This window comes from Ictidomys tridecemlineatus, chromosome 2 (assembly GCF_052094955.1).
Source record: "Ictidomys tridecemlineatus isolate mIctTri1 chromosome 2, mIctTri1.hap1, whole genome shotgun sequence".
NCBI classification, from domain to species: Eukaryota; Metazoa; Chordata; class Mammalia; order Rodentia; family Sciuridae; genus Ictidomys; species Ictidomys tridecemlineatus.
This window is the reverse complement of record NC_135478.1, coordinates 93,384,486-93,400,778: the sequence shown is the minus strand read 5'-3', so window position 1 is coordinate 93,400,778 and position 16,293 is coordinate 93,384,486. Positions and strand designations below refer to the sequence as shown.

The window sequence follows — 16,293 nt, the reverse complement described above, 5'->3', positions numbered from 1 at the left end:
TCAAACCATAACCAAGTATCCTCTGCAATCTATTCTCTGCCTCGTTTTCCCCACTGCTGTGCTTTCTACTAATCTTGCTGTTCAAGATGCTCACTCAAGCTCCCAAGCACAAGAAGGCTGTGACGTGTCTTGCTAGAAACACGTGAGAGAAGCTGCAAGAGATGGGCTCTGGGACACAGGCCGAATGTGAATGGATCAGGAACACATATTAAAAAAGGAGAAACAAACAAAATCAAGTCATAGGCTAACCAGCCGAGGAAGTGCTGGGCTCAGAGGCTCACAGAAATTCAACTTGAATTTTCCTAGGAACAATAATTCCAAATTTGGTAGTTTGGTGTTTTGCTAAACATAATTAGTGCAAATAATGAGAATAAACCATATTTACAGATTTTCAATAAAACAGGATTCTAATAACTGCTTCAGGAGGGCTGGGGATATAGCTCTGTGCAAGAGTGCTTCTTGAGTGCATAAAGTGCCATCCCCAACCCAGAAAAAAAGCCTGATAGGCATTTTACCTATTAGCCGAGCACCTCAACAGGCACTAAGGCCTGAGCAGTGAGTTCGACACAAAAACTCAACCAGGAGAGCAGGAGCTGAGGCTCAGGCCACAGCTAGGAGCACGATGAGGAAAGGCTACATGTGCCGGGGGAGGTGAGCGCTGAGGAGGAGACAGGGAGGAGTGTGGTGTACAACCCTAAACAGGGTGGGCAAGGGGCACCCCAGGCCGTGCCACCAGAGTGTACAAAAATGAGACAGATGAGGGAGTGAACTGTGGGGACTGTCGGGGGGGGGGGGGGGGGGGGCGGGACTCTGGAAATAGAGGGAAGAGCGTAAGCACACGCACATTCAGGAGAAGGGGCCTGGACAGGTGAGAGCAGGAACAGGGCAGTAAGGGATGTGACAAGGCCCACACACTCTGCTGCAGGAAGCCACTGGAGGGTCCCACATAGGGAGTGAAATGAGCTGAGCTGACAGAGACCATTCTGGAAACTGGAGGAGGACAATGAGAGGATGGAGCAGTGAAGGGAGGAAGCTGCTCCAACACAGAGGTGAGAAAGGTGTTGCAGGTGACCCGACCAGAATGGTGGTAGGGCAGGGGAAGAAGTAGCCAGACTCCCCTGTATCTAAAAGGTAGGGTCACCAGATCTGTGGATGGTTTTGAGTGAGAGATGAGAAGAGTCAGAATGGCCCCAAGGTTTCTGGCTGCTCAGACTGAGAAAATAGAGCTGTCGTTTACTGAAAAGGGGGTCTATGAGGTGTCAGGAGGAAGAGTAGGACTCCAGTTTGAGGCACAAGGACAACACAGGGCAGACATATCTAAGCCTGGAGCTCTGCAAGGGGGATTCACACCCCTAAAACACGGGATCTCCATGAAGAGTGTTCCGCACTTTGTTCTGCACCTCCAGCTCGCTGTGGGTCTGCCATTGCTAGAAGGTGGTCATGACATTTACTCACTGTTTCAGGGTCTTCCAGGGACTCATCCAGTTCTGCATAGGTCACGATGGTATACCCTTTGCAGACCCTCCACAGCATTTTTTCAAATGCATCAACTTTTCCTTGATGAATTAGGCCAGACACAAACCTGAGACAATGAAGATGACCAATGGTCAACTAGAAGCAATGAATGTTCTCAAACTGCCTTCAAAGGATGAAGACCTCTGTCTCTGGCAAAAAGGCAGAGCCATCTGAAAGCCCTCCAATTGCAAAACATCTCAAATGCCAACAAAATATTTCTGAAACACCCTTTTAAAAGGATAGCTCAGCCTACAACAAAGGGAAACACTTGGAATCCAAAACTTAAGACAGGATATTCTATTTGTCAAGATGCATTCTACTAGGCTGGGGTCGTGGCTCAGTGAGCACTTGCCTAACATGCATGAGGCACTGGGTTCAATCCTCAGTACCACATAAAAATAAAATAAAGGTATTGTGTCCACCTACAACTAAAAAAATATATATATGAAAAAAAAGAAATGCATGATACTGACGCAGGATCTTATGGCCTCATGTTTAATGCCAGCACAAGAAACAGGGACAGGCACTGGGTCCAGATGAGGCAAGGAGATGGCCCTGATCCCCACTAGAGCTGGAACTTCTTGCCCAAAGGGCTACACTTCAGTGAATGTGGACTAGAAAATAATCCATCTCATAAAGGAGCCTACAAACAAATTTATTTTTTTTCAGCTTTGGTCCTAAACGGACAAAGGTTTTCCCTGAGAATTTATACCTAAAAGTTAGAATTCAGTTAGGTTTGTGGCTTAAGTTCACATTATTTCCAAATTCAAAAAAAAAACAAATCAACTAGTCCAACAGTGGTGCACCACTGTAATCCAGTGACCCGGGAGGCCAAGGCAGGAAGATCCCAAGTGTGAAGCCAGCCTCAGCAACTCAGCAAGACCCTCAGCAACTTTGTGAGACCCTGTATCAAATAAAACCTCAACTAAGGACTGGGGAGGTAGCTCAGTATTAAATGGCCCTGGGTTCAATCTCCAGTACCAAAAATAAATAAATAATCCATTTTAAAAAACCCATGCTAAAAAAACCAACATAAATGATTCCAGGTTGGTAGAGCACTTCAAGGCACCCAACAACTGGAAAAACAAACTCTCTCTGGAGGAATGGATTCTCAGACTAAACCTCACTGAACAACTTCAGATAAGGAACTGAGGAATCTAAGTTCATTAAAAATAAAATAACACTACAAACAATACAAGGAAACAAGGTGCTGTTACTTTAAGTAGGGAGAAAGAACAAACAGCAGAAGAGACCCTGAAAGCAGGATTAATAAAAAAATTAACCAGCTCAGTTTAGCCCCTACATTTCCCCCAACAGTACTCGATGCTTCAATGGCCAATTACTTCCTGCTTACAGGAGGAACGATGAGCAACATAAGTTAATCATCTCCAACCTGTTACACCAAAGGAAGAAATTTCCATCATATTAAGTTACAAGTCATAACAGCTGAGTCGCTCAGCTCGACAAGGACAGGGGCACTGTGTCTTCTTAAACAGACCTTCACCTTCACTCAGTCACAGGTTTGAGAACAAATGGTCCCATTCATCCATTCTGTGGCTCAGTGGTAGAGCCTTCTACAAGAAGGGCTTGACACACAGTCGCCATCACCTACCCCAGCTTTGCCCCCAGCCTCTGCATGCTGTTGTAGTCCAGCAAAGAGTCGTTCTCCAGAGACGGGAATTCCTCATAGGTGGGTTCAAACTGGAAAGACACAGAGCCAAGTGCATCTCAGCAGGAGGACACAGGTTAGGCTTCCAGGTAAGTTTCCATGACACACCCCAAGATAACTCAGAGGCATAACTCAGCTCTGACAAGTGAAAAGGTAATTTCCCACTCTCTATTTGTAAGCCACTTGAAGACATGTACATTAAACAATTCTTCCTTTATTCTTAATAATTTAGAAAAACTAAATTGTAGAGTCCAACTTCTGCTCCACCTTTTGTCAAGATTATAAAGATTTTTTTTAAAACTGAAAACTCAAGCATTTGATAAATAAGAAGCACTATTATTGTTAAAACCAACCAAGACAGGAAAAGGCTTATAAAGCTTTGTTTGATGTCATATAATCCAAATGAAAAATATAGCTAAGGAGGCTAGGGCCATAGCTCAGTGGTAGAGCACTTGCCTAGCATATTCCATCCCCAGTACTGCAAAATCCAAAGCAAGCAAGCTGAGATTAAAGTTCATCACTTAATAAGAAGTAACACATCTAGATGAAGTGATGACAAAGCCCACAACCTCACGGAGAACTGATTTTCACAAACGAAGTATACTTCCACCCCCTTCTCCCTACCTCGACATTTCGCTTGACGAAGGTTTTAGTCACTCGCAGCATGTGAGTATACTCGATCAGTTCAAGCAGGTTCTTCCTCAGTTTCTCCTTGTTCTTGGTGACTTCTCTCAGTTCGACCTCAAGCTTCTGCAACTGCTCCTATGAGAACACAGCGGTCACTCAGGTGTATGTGTGAGCTTAAGAGCCACCATTCAGCAGTATGGCCCCGGCTCCCATGCAGCCCAACCCTCCCAAGCATACCAAAGCCAGGGGGGTTAAATGCCAGAGTTTACCTACATGTGACAGGGACATGAAAACAATGACTTTAAAGGCGCCTTGTTTACTCTCTCCTATTAGTTGAAGTACTTCCTATGAAGTTCATGCCACACTTGACATGAAACACCTGGAGACACTAATGACTCAATAGGTAAGACTGTCAGCCTCTCCTCGACCTCAGGCCTAGACACTTCTTCTGCTTTTTCTCCATCTGCTTATCCACTACCAGACATCAAGTCTATGTTTCCTTTTATATGCAATACAGGACAATTTTGGATTAACCTTCCTAAACATACAGTCTCCTAGTCTTCAGCTTAAAAGTTTCCATGCATCTATACTTAGCACAATTAAGTGGACATAAGAATTCTTAAGAATGACTCTTAATAATAATTATTTATATACAAAGCATCCTTATCAATACATATTTATTAAAATAATCTATAAAAAGAGTCAATGAAGGGGGCTGGGTTGTGGCTCAGTGGTAGAGTGTTTGCCTTGCATGTGTGAGGAACTGGGTTTGATCCTCAGACCACACAAAAATAAAAGGTATTGTGTCCATCTACAACTAAAAATATATATTTTTTTAAAAAGTCAATGAAAACTTGTATTCAAATAATTAATTAACATACTACACTCATTATTTGAACTCTACCTTATAAAAACTATAAATAGTGACTGATATGTTTGTAATCATATCATCACCAACCTACCCAACAAGCCAAACCAAATGACTGCTCTCTGCCCATCAGACTGCGTCACTCTCTCTAAAGTCCATTAGTGCCAAGGGATAAACGACTTCCTCCCAGACAGATAGACCCAGCAGCTGCTGATGCAGTGGCTTCAGCTGCACCACACTCACTGCTCTGAGAGCAAGGACGAGCCGGCCTATTTCTCAGCTCAAAAAATGACAGAAACCTCAGTAGGTAATTCACAGCAGGGGACAGTTTTATCCCCCAGCCCAAGCCACTCATCTAGGTGAGGGCATTCAGTCTCCTGCCCACCTGCAGTGATCAACCACCTCTGAACACCAGGGCAGGGAGCCCAGACAGGAGGGCAGAGGCTCGGAGCAGCGGCCACTGGTGGGAGGAGGGGCATGGCAGGCATGGATAATCCCCCATGAACTTCCTGAAACACCATGTGGCAAAGCGGATGGCCTAATTCTCCCTAGCCTCTGTTCACCAGCACTGAAAATTCATGAAACAAAACTGAACTTCAGTTAAAACTTATCACAGACAGGGCTGGGGTTGTGGCTCAGGGGCAGAGAACTTGCCTATCATTGAGAGGCACTGGTCCTCAGCGCCACATAAAAATAAATAAAAGTATTTTGTCCATCTACAACTAAAAATATAAAAAATAAAAATAAATGTATCACAACGTACTAGTGAGGGTTAAAATTATCCTTTAATTTTCACCCCACAGTTTTGAGGAAAAAAGGCAGAAAACATAAGACAGTAGGAGTAAGTGACAGGCAGCGGGAGCGCTACACCTCCACAGCATCTTCAGGAGCCTTACCTGCATTTCCAGAACCTGTTTTGGAGGGGGTGCAGGAGGACTGACCTCTCCCTCAGGCAGGGGAATATTAGCTCTAGTAATTTCCTGCACCAGATACACTGTGAAAATAATGGTTAAACCAATTAGATACAAACACTTACTAAAATACGCTTCAGTCAGAACACTGCAAATTCCAAACTTCCGAACGTACAAATATCTTGACTGTTCCAACTGATCTATGAGTCATTCTTTGCAACTTTGTCCAAAGATCTGCAAAATAATGCTGCCTAGAGAAACCGGCAAAATAAACAATAATCTGGATAAACATTTGCTAAAGTTCCCACAATTATTTTCATTTCCCAAACCAAAATAAGGAGCCTCTGAGGCCCTGAACCTATAGAATGCAGTGACAGGCCTGTGATAGTCCCCCCAGAGCCAGCAGCAGCGTGGCTCTCTGCAGAGGTGCTTGGGAGGACAGTCATGACCTCTGGCAGCAGATCCACCCTGGAGATGGGCAGAGCCAGGTTCTCCGCACCTCCCCGCAAGCCTGGCTGCCATGAGTTGAGGCCCTCGGTCTACCTCACTGCTGAGTTAAAAATTAGATTTGTGGAACTAAACACCAGCCAAAATTCACTGGCTTTCTTTAGTTCATATTTTCAACTCCATGAAGAGGCCTTTTCTTTAGGATAGAAGTCACAGTACCCGCCCAAGTCATCAGCAGGTGCGATATTTTTGGAAAGGAAGGAAATGGAGAGGGGAGGAAGGAAGAGAGAAAGGAGGAAAAAAAGCAAATATATGTTACCAGAAAGACAGTAAAAAAAAGTTTTGGGTTTAAGAGGTTTCTAAAGATAGATACAAACTGTTTAAACCAACTTATTACTCAATTAATTTGAGCATTCATTTTTTTATTGTTTCAAGCTTGCGATATTTTTTAATAAGTTTAGCTACAGGAAATCCTAGACATGTCTAATGCATCATGACCTTTGCCCTGCCTTTAAAAACCTCATTCCCAATTTATAACCTGTCCAGTGACTCATGTGGTCTCACTCTAACGTACAGGATCAACACAGATCACCAGGACCTCAAGCAAGATACAAAGGAACAGATTTCAGGTAACTAAAAGTTTTTCTTAAAGCTAAAATCCCCAATTGAAAAAAACCACAATAATAATCAGCTACTACAAATTATTCCAAAAGTCATGTTCTCCCAGGCCCCATGTTTTTTGTTCATCCTGTTAAAATTGAGTTTTGTACTTTAGTCAACTGTCACTTTTCCCCTCTCAGTTTGACTCAATGACTATTTCAGGCTAACTTTTTGTTGCTGCTTATTTGGTACCAGGAATTGAACCCAGGGGTGCTTAACCACTGAGCCACATCCCCATCCATTTTTTATATTTTATTTAGAGAGAGGGTCTCACTGAGTTACTCAGGCCCTCACTAAGTTGCTGAGAGGCTGGCTTTGAACTCATGATCCTCTTGCCTCAGCCTCCCAAACTGCTGAGATTATAGGCAAGTGCCACCATGCCCAGCTATCTGGCTAAAATCTTAAAGATAAAAACAGCAGCCTTGGGCTACTGAAATGTGACAGTTAAAAGTACTAATTTAGCCAGGTGTGGTGGCACATGACTATTATCCCAGAGACTCTGGAGGTTAAAGCAGGAGGATCAAAAGTGAGACCAGACTCAGCAACTTGGTGAGGCCCTAAGCAACTTAATAAGATCCTGTCTCAAAATAAAAAATATTTTTAAAAAGGGGAGTTGGGGCCTGTCGTGGTGGTGCATACCTGTAACCCAGCAGCTCAGGAGGTTGGGAAGGAGGATCGAGAGTTCAATGCCAGCCTCAATAAAAATAAGGTGCTAAGCTATTCAGTAAGACCCTATCTCTAAATAAAATACAAAATAGGGTGGTAGAGTACCTGAGTTCAATTCCTGTGCCCCCCAAAAAAAGGGGAGGGGGGAGTTGGGTGGGGCTGGGGATGTGGCTCAGTGGTTAAGCACCCCTGGGTTCAATCACTGGTAGAAAAGAACAGAGTCAAGGGAGGCCTAATCTAACCTCTTCCCAAAGGAAGCCCAGAGAAAATGAAAGGGATTATCAAACAAGCTACCTGTCACTTCTTTGTGTCCCTGTATCTCAATATGGTTTTAAATTAAGTAATATATTAACATATATGCAGCATTAGGTTATAAAAAAACTATGAAGTGCTGGTTAAATAAATCATGGCACTTTAATATAGAGAAATTCTATGTAGTCATAAAAAAATGATAGGTCACTCAATGTTTGTAGACATCAAGATGTTACAGCGAGTGCTATTAAGCAGAAGACAAGGCTGAAAAAAAAAACCTGCCCATTATCATGTAAGTCCTTACTTTTATAGACATATAATAAAAAGAATGGAAAAATAACATACCTACATAATAGTGATTACCTCTGACTTATAAAATATGAAAAATTTCATTCTTCCTTTCTGCTTATCTATATTTTCTAACTTTTCTAAAATGAACAAGGTTTACTTACATAAAAATAATTATGTGGGCTGGGCTGTATCTCAGTCGCATTGCACGTGTGAGGCACTGGGTTTGATCCTCAGTACCACTTAAATAAATAAAATAAAGGTATCCTGTCCATCTACAACTACAATAATACTTATTATCACATAAGTTATTAAAAATGAAAAATACACTTACCCAATATTCGTTCTAGTTCTTCACATCTCTTCACCTCACCAACAAATTTTCTTTGAAAAGAACTTACATTCTGGTTGAGCTGAGGAAAAGATAAAAATTTTGCTTTGAATTTCTAAAATTTAAAGGTGAATTTTTTTTTCTTTTACTTATTCATCTTTACTTGGGAGGGGGGTTCAGGGACTCAAGCATGCTAAGCACATACTCTATCATGGAGCCAGCCCCTAAATTTTTAGAATGAAATATTACTGGCAAGGTTTTGGGGGAAAATACACTCACAAATATTACTGAACCAGAATATAAGCTGCCCTGACTTTTTTGGACAGTGATTTGGCAACTGTTGATCAAGAAATGTCTGAAATATCCCTTGGCCTAGAATTATCCCGCAAAGAAATTTAACTTCAGGGGAAAAAAAAATTGATAAACAAAATTTTTTAAAAACACCAACCTTAAGGATAGAGAAAACACACTAACCTAAAAATCCAACAATAAAAAATTGAAAAAGAAATAGGTTATCTCTAAACCATGGAAAATGACTCAGCAATAAAAGGGAATAATCCCAATACACGACAACACGGATGACTTGAGAAACAGTGGAAGTAGCCAGGCACAGCAGGACACTCGCTGCAGGATCCCCTTTATGTGACACATCCAGAATGGGTATGTCCAAATGGGGACCTGGACTGGGGGCAGGAGTAAGGATTGACTGTGTGTGGATATGAGGGGTCTATGGGGAAAGAGTGTTCTGAAACTGGACTGTGTCAATGGCTGCATGAGTTGCTTTCTAAAAAATCAATGCATAGTATTCGTGAAACAGGTGCATTTTGTGATAGGCCTCAATAAAGCTACACACAAATCACAGCTCAGCCACACAACTGGTAACTATGTACTTATTAAAACTGTTGTGTTAAATGACCAGGTATTTGATATTAAGAAATTATTACTAAAGTATTCAGGCATGATAATGGTCTCAGGGCTGGGATTTTTAAGAATCCTTATCTTTTGAGGTATTGACTGAAATCATATGGCCTGAATGTGCTTATAGGGATCTGGTCCAGCAGGAATGAAGGTGGGAGGCTAAAGTAAGCAGCCACTAGTCCACATTGTGGGTACACAGAGGTCCCAGTGCTCTTCATTCTGCTCTTCATTCTGCTGAGCTTCTTATAACACAAAGCTTAAAACAATAAAAAAAAATTGTAAAAATTATTTAATAAAATTAGTAAATTAAGTCTGATTTGTATATGTAAAAAGCATATTAAAGATATTTCCCCAGGCCAGTTGTGGTTGTACACGCCTATAATCCCAGCAGTTCAGGAGGCTGAGACAGGAGGATTGTAATTTCAAAGCCAGCCTCCTCAATTTAGCAAGGCCTTAAGCAACCCAGTGAGACCCTATCTCTAAATAAAACATAAAAATAGGCTGGGGAGGGGCTGGGGATGTGGCTCAAGGGGTAGCGCACTCGCCTGGCATGCATGTGGCCCCGGTTCGATCCTCAGCACCACATGCAAACAAAGATGCTGTGTCCGCCAAAAACTAAAAAATAAATATTAAAATTCTCTCTCTCTCTCTCTCTCTCTCTCTCTCTCTCTCTCTCTCTCTCTATCTATCTATCTATCTATCTATCTTAAAAAAAAAAAAAAATAGGCTGGGGATGTGGCTCAGCAGTTAAGCGCCCCTGGGTTCAATCCCCAGTATCAAAAATAAGAATCACCCAGAAGAAAGATAAAATTCCATTTCACTTCTGTTTATCAATTCTCATTCACTTCTGGAGGTCATACTAACCTAAAGTAACCATGTCCAAGTTCCTCATGAATCAGATGTCAACCTGTTTCTACAGGTCTGAGAACTGGAGTAGGAAGCCATGTATCAAGCTGGCTAGATGGACACTACTTCTTCTTTCTTAACTTTAAATGAACTTTACAATTCTACAAAGAGCAGAATCTGTGTGACCAGGCACACTTCTGTGGCACTGGTACAAACACAACTGGATTTGGCACACCACTGCAGCTACTTGCATAGACTTCTATCCTGTTGCGTGGGTCATGTTACAAAATCTGGAAGGCTTTTTCTTTTAGGATGGCAGTTACTCTTGATTCAAAGCTAATGGGATGAAGTACATTTTCCTTTCTTCTTCATACTGGGGGCTGAACCCAGGGCTGCTTTACCACAGAACTAGATCCCCAGTTCTTTTTGTTATGTTGAGGCACAATTATGCTAAGTTATTGAGGCTAGCTTCAAACTTGGAATTCTCCTGCCTCCGCCTCCCCAGTCTCTAGGCATAAAGTACATTTTAACACAGATTCCTTCCAAGACCGCATTTAACCTAGAAAGCCAGGCAGAAAAGACCTGTGCTGTGTATACTCGTACCTCCACTGTGGACCTTGGGCTCCAGCAGCTACAGGACTGAACAGGAACACTGCTCTTAGCAAGGACCCTTACAACAGGGAGCCACCTCAGCTCCCAGACCCCTACCCTAGTTGCACAACATTTTTTTCTCCAGGTCTACACCTGGTTGTTGCTACTGATGTCCCTGACCTGCTGGCTTCCCTTCATGAGAGTTACTGAAAAAAAGCCTAAGTGAACCAGAAAGCACTGGTATCAGTGACTCCACACAGTGAATGCAAAGTTAGTCAGAAACACCAAAAAGACGTGAGAAGAGCTGGAATGGGCTGTCGGCACCCACAAAGCACACGGAAAACCTAGCACCACATAGGTCTCAGCACAGAATCTTAGTTTTATTTTCCTTCTGAAAAAAATGGAACAGACTTTCTTTTTCTTTCACTGACTCTAAGTATACAGTCTATGACCTCATGTAACACTGAATGAAACCTGAATCTCTATGGTGATTAGAGCATTTGTTCAAAGTCCTACGAATGAATTATGGTAAGTGCTCTGCTTTGAGTCCTAAGAGGGCAGAACAAATCTACCTGAAAAGCAATCTGTTTCCCTTGCAGCAGCTGCCCAGCCCTTTAGGGCACACCTTATGGCACTGTGCCTGCCAGGTGAGCAGGTACCATGTGCTGACGCCCAAGTGGCTCCAGGAATGAGGATGAGCACTGCACTTTGCCTTCAGCCTCATCTGTCACTCACCTGTCACTACTGTTGCAACCACATTATGGGTCCAACCCAGGGATCCCTGATATCAGATCCTGGGCCGGGGCATTCCCTTGTGAAATTAAGAAAAAAAAAAACAAAAACAAAAAACACAAGATGAAAATGATAGCTCAACAATGGTGTTTGCCTGAGTGAATTTCAGTTCCACCAGAATGAGGTCCTGCTTAACAGTCTCACTTCCACCCTCTGTTCATTTCCTCCATAGAGAAGTGCTCATAAGAAGAGTGTATTTTTTTCTGTCTCCTCCCAGGACTGTGAGCTCCAAGATTTTGGCTGCCTTGCTCACACTGGATCAGCACCAAAAACTGTCTGCACATAGCAGGCACTCAATAAAAGCTTGTTCATTCATTCAACAAACGCCTATTAGTGCCAACAAATGCCAAGGGCTGTGCTAAGGCTTGGGGAATGAGAACAAGTCAGGCAAGGTCCTCACCCTGCGAGGCTGGCAGTCCATGGTGGAGACAAACAATAAACAAATAAGTGGACGCACAAACAAGTGTTTCTTATTACTGGTCGCAGAGACGGCGTCCAGATGCTGACTGGGTCCAAGTCCTCAAACAGCCACAGTGTGTGCATCCCCACACCAGGCAACCAAGGAGGCGAAACCCTCTCCTCCAGGAACAGGTACCTTGGAGGGTTGGCGCCCTTCCTGTCCCCCGCACTGAGCATCCCTTTCCCCAGCTCCTTCCGTTCGGGTTCAATCCAAAGGCCACCCCCTCAGAAAGGCCTTCCTTGCCCATCCCTTCAAAATCGCCTCCCACTGAGTCTCGCTGCACCGTCCCTCACTCTGCTGCAGAAGGTGTTCTGACTTCGTGTTCCCCAACCCGTAAGTTCCCAAAGGGCTCCCCGAGCCTCGGCCGGACTGCTCCGCCCCGCTGGGGCACCGGGCAGCGAGTCCCCAGGCGCGGAGGGCTGCGGGAGACCTCAACTGGACACGCAGAGCCGCCGCGCGGAGCTACGGCGGCCGGTGGGCCTGGGCGGCCCGGCGCGGGGCTATGGGCGGAAGCCGGGCGGCGACACTCACGTCTCGGAACTGGACCAGGCCCTTCTCACCCAGCGCGCTGAGGCACTCGTAGGCCGTGCCCGACTGCAGGAAGAGCTGCGCCAGGCACATGGGCTCGCTCCGGAACAGAGACCCCATGGCGGGCGGCCCGCGCCCGGAGGGGCCCGGCGGGGCCCGGCGGAGGCGGCGGCTCCGGCCCCGCGGGCGCGCACGGTCAGCCGGGGCAGCCCGGGCCTCCAGCTTCTCCTGCGGCCTGGCCGCGGCCCGGCACCATGGGCTCAGTTGCAGCGGCCGCCCGCGTCCTGCCACCGCGGCCGCCGCTCCAGCTGCCGCCAGCGCGCAGCGAGGCCCCACCCCCGCTCCGTAGCCGGTTCCGGTTCCGCCCTCGCTGTCTGGCCAATGGACGACCAGGGTTGCGGCCACCGGCCGACCAATGGAAACCCGGAGTTATGGCCGCCCGCCCCCGCCAGCTGGCCAATGGGGAGCCGGAGTTCGGCCGTCCGCCGCTCCCGCAAGGCGCACCGGCTCGACCTCGGAGAGGGCTGCCGGCGCTTGGCCGCTCGCCTCGCTCCTTAGGCGTTTTGTTGGCGAGTCTTGTCCTTAGCGTGGCTTAAAGCTCGCCCGCCTCAGGGACTCAGTCTGTGGTCCTGAGTAAAGTAACGGGGTTAGGGGGTGGCCGTTGTCACATCCTTAGAACAGCCCCACGAACCCAGACAGCTTCCTCCGGCTCGGGCGCCGGCAGTCCCCTTCCCACGCGCCCAGCCGGGTCACCGCCGCACGGCCTGGTCCGGGAGGAGGCGCCAGCCCTGGACGTGTGCTGTTCATGGATTTGGGCGGCGTGCGGTGCTGGAGTGCGGCCCCTGCGATCCCGCCCGCCCCTCGCGAGCCTGCACGCAGCAGCGACGTGGTGGCTGGGACACAAGGCGAACGTCTGATGCGACTCTGCTTGGACCTGTGGCTCTCTCACTGCATTGGGAATGAAATCCAAACTTCGTACCCAGGCCAACGAGAGCCCGCCAGAGCCGGCCCAGCCGCCCCTAACCCTGTTCTCCCACCGCCTGCCCTGGACGCCGTTAGCTCAGCCACAGCCGCCTTCTTGCTCTTCCCAGGTCGAAACCCTTGAACTCGGCGGTCCCTTCGAACCCTCCGCCTGGAACACCCGAGCTCCGGACCTCCTTGACGCTGGCTCGTTCAAATGGACCCTGCTCTGAGAAGCTGTCCCTAGCCCCAAAGATAGCCCGCTCCCCTCCCCATTACATCCCTGTTTATCCAACACCTCAAATTATCATCCTGCCCGCATGTTTACTCCACTAAAGTGGAAGCACCACAGACCAGACCATTGTCCCAGTCACTTGGTGTCCCCAGGATGCAGCACACAGTAGTCATATTCAATTTAAAAAAAAAAAAATTCTTTTAATGCTGCGGATCGAACCCAGAGCCTAAGCACTAGCTCTACCACTAGCTACACCGCAGCATTCATGAACGCATAAACTTAGAAAAGTAAACACCACGTAGAGGCATCCCAGGTCCCCCTTATACCAAAGTACGTTTTCCCTAACAAAGTCCACAAAATAAACTAAGTTATTTGTGATTTGGAAATCAATTATAAATAAATATCTTAAGTCCTGGGCTGGGGTTTTGGCTCAGCAGTAGAGCACTCACCTAGAATGTACGAGGCGCTGGGTTCAATCCTCAGCACCACATAAAAATAAAACTATTGTGTCCAACTATAAAAATTAAAAAATATTTTAAAAAATAAATATCTTAAATCCTAAGTTGGCTATACTAACACCATGGAAAGACCCACCCCCACTAGGTATTTCCTTCATCTGCCCCAGACCGCTATCACTTCATCCTCCAGAGATCAAATCAGAAAAGAGAGGTAGAGAGAGAGAGGAACCCTGTGTCCCTACAACCTAAAACAAATAGTGTGCCTGGGGGAAAAAAATCCTTCATTAGTTATATTACTATGGATTAGGAATACAACTGTAATATCAAACCCAAATTTTCACAAGTATTAAGTTGGTAATTCTATTTAAGAAAACATTAAAACAGTACAGGTGATACTCTGGTAAGGGTCTTGAACTGAAACAGCTGAAGTGACAGGCCATACTCCAGTCCCATGGTCCAGTAGTGACCAGACTCCTAGGTCAGCTCCACCTTAGGGCTGAGTGAAAGCCCAGCAGCACCACCCAGTAGAATCTGCCATCTTGCTTAAAAATTGCAACCTGTGCCTTTGGTGGGCTTATCCTCCCATTTGAAAGCTTTGGATTGGAAGTTTTGAAAATTCCTAGGCAGGAAGTCTGCAGGGACCATGCAAAGGCACATTTCTCCCAGTGCAGGAAGGTCAAGAAGCATTAGGAGCTCAATAAAGAAGTGTAAAAGGGAAGACACTTTCAAAATTAGAATTTTTCAAGTGTGCAAAATCCATCTGAAACACTTCTGATGGTTGTGGGAGGCCAACCTTACGGGTGACTGAGTTACACTCCCCAGCTGGGTGCTGAGGCGCTCAGTCACAGAAATGGGTGTGTCTTGCTACAGCCCTATGGGTGAAGCTATGCTCACCTGTTCCTTTGTAATATAACCTCTTGCCCTGTTTAGGATAGAATCTTCCATGGAAGTGTCTTGTGTGTGTCCCCTTCTCTTACTGTGCCCTTGGGTGTGGCCTACCCAGGTGTCAGTCAACCTGCTGACAGTGGACATCCTGAAGACAGACTCAGCCCCCTGAAACCTGACCCCTTGTCTCATTTGAATAGCTTCTCCTCAATAAAAGGGGTCATCACGAGCTCTCTCTCTCTCTTTCTGCAGACCCTTAAAGTCAGAGGAGCCATCACAGCGACCCCAAAGAAAAAGGTATTTGTGTCTCTTGTGTGGTTATTTCGTGCAGCCCAGTTAGCCCAGTTTAACTAGAGTGACCCCTGAGCCTTTTAGTCGAGAGAACAGAAACTCAGCAGATGGGATTACCTGGCACACACAAAAAAACTCAAGTGACATACCATGTGGCTATTGCAGGGTACTGGGTAGATGCCCATCCCTCCACTGTATCAAGCTGAATGTCCCCTTTTGAACTAGGAAGAACTGTCTTTCATCAAAAACTATATTTATTTGGTGCTGGGGATTAAACCCAGGGGTGCTTAACCTCTGAGTCCCAGCCCACCCACTTTTTTTTTTTTTTTTAGACAATCTTACTAAGATGCTTAGGGCCTTGCAAAGTTGCTAAGAAAAACCATTTTATTTTTTATGTAAAAATAAACCCCATGGCTCCCATAGCCAATTGTATTTGAATTTTTTAAATTTTTTTTAAGTTGTAGATGGATACAATATCTTTATCTATTTATTTTATGTGGTGCTGAGGATCAAAACCAGGGCCTCATGTGCGAGGTAAGCGCTCTACCACTGAACTACAACCCCCAGCCCCATATCTGAATTCTTATAAACGTTAAAGTAGGGTCTGCCTTAACAAAATATGAAGTCTTTGGCATATATTCCCATGGAATTATATCCACCGCTGATTTTTGTTTTCTTTCCTATATTATCCGCCCCTCCCCCACATACCTTTACTCAATGATTTGTGTTTTTGTATTACATGTGGATACTAGGGATCAGAACCCAGGGCCTCACACATGGTAGGAAAGCACTGTTCCACAGAGCTCCACCCCAGCCCCAGTATTACATGCATTTTTAAGGTTTCATGCATTTCCTAATCCTTTCTCTGAAATATGGGAAAGTAATCAAGACAAGCATATAAAAACTAAAGATTGACCCTGATACAAATAAGTGCCCTACGACCTTGGTAATCATGATAAGCTAAATTTCTAACATTTATTCACAATCATGTACTATACTCAGGCCAGGCCAGCAATGGGAATGTTCATCCTGCATTGCTCTGAACACCTGGACAGCCACAGGAATGGATGAAATTCATAGAACACTTCACAAGAA

At 45.3% G+C, this 16,293-nt stretch overlaps 1 protein-coding gene across 2 annotated transcripts in view; it reads right to left on the bottom strand.

The window, feature by feature from the left end:
- Atp6v0a2 (ATPase H+ transporting V0 subunit a2) overlaps positions 1-12,708 on the bottom strand; it is a 34,353-nt gene extending 21,645 nt beyond the window's left edge. Inside the window, exons 1-6 of one of the 2 annotated variants that reach the window (XM_078039323.1) lie at positions 12,373-12,708; positions 8,238-8,316; positions 5,576-5,673; positions 3,809-3,946; positions 3,128-3,216; positions 1,456-1,582 (exon numbers count right to left, since the gene is read on the bottom strand). In XM_078039323.1, the coding sequence (XP_077895449.1) occupies positions 1,456-1,582; positions 3,128-3,216; positions 3,809-3,946; positions 5,576-5,673; positions 8,238-8,316; positions 12,373-12,489 (648 nt within the window). In that variant the 5' untranslated portion in view covers positions 12,490-12,708. Of the gene's footprint in view, positions 1-1,455; positions 1,583-3,127; positions 3,217-3,808; positions 3,947-5,575; positions 5,674-5,715; positions 5,841-8,237; positions 8,317-12,372 lie in introns of those variants that run through there. The other variant, XM_078039324.1, reaches the window with a different exon arrangement.
- Between the last annotated feature and the right edge of the window lie 3,585 nt (positions 12,709-16,293).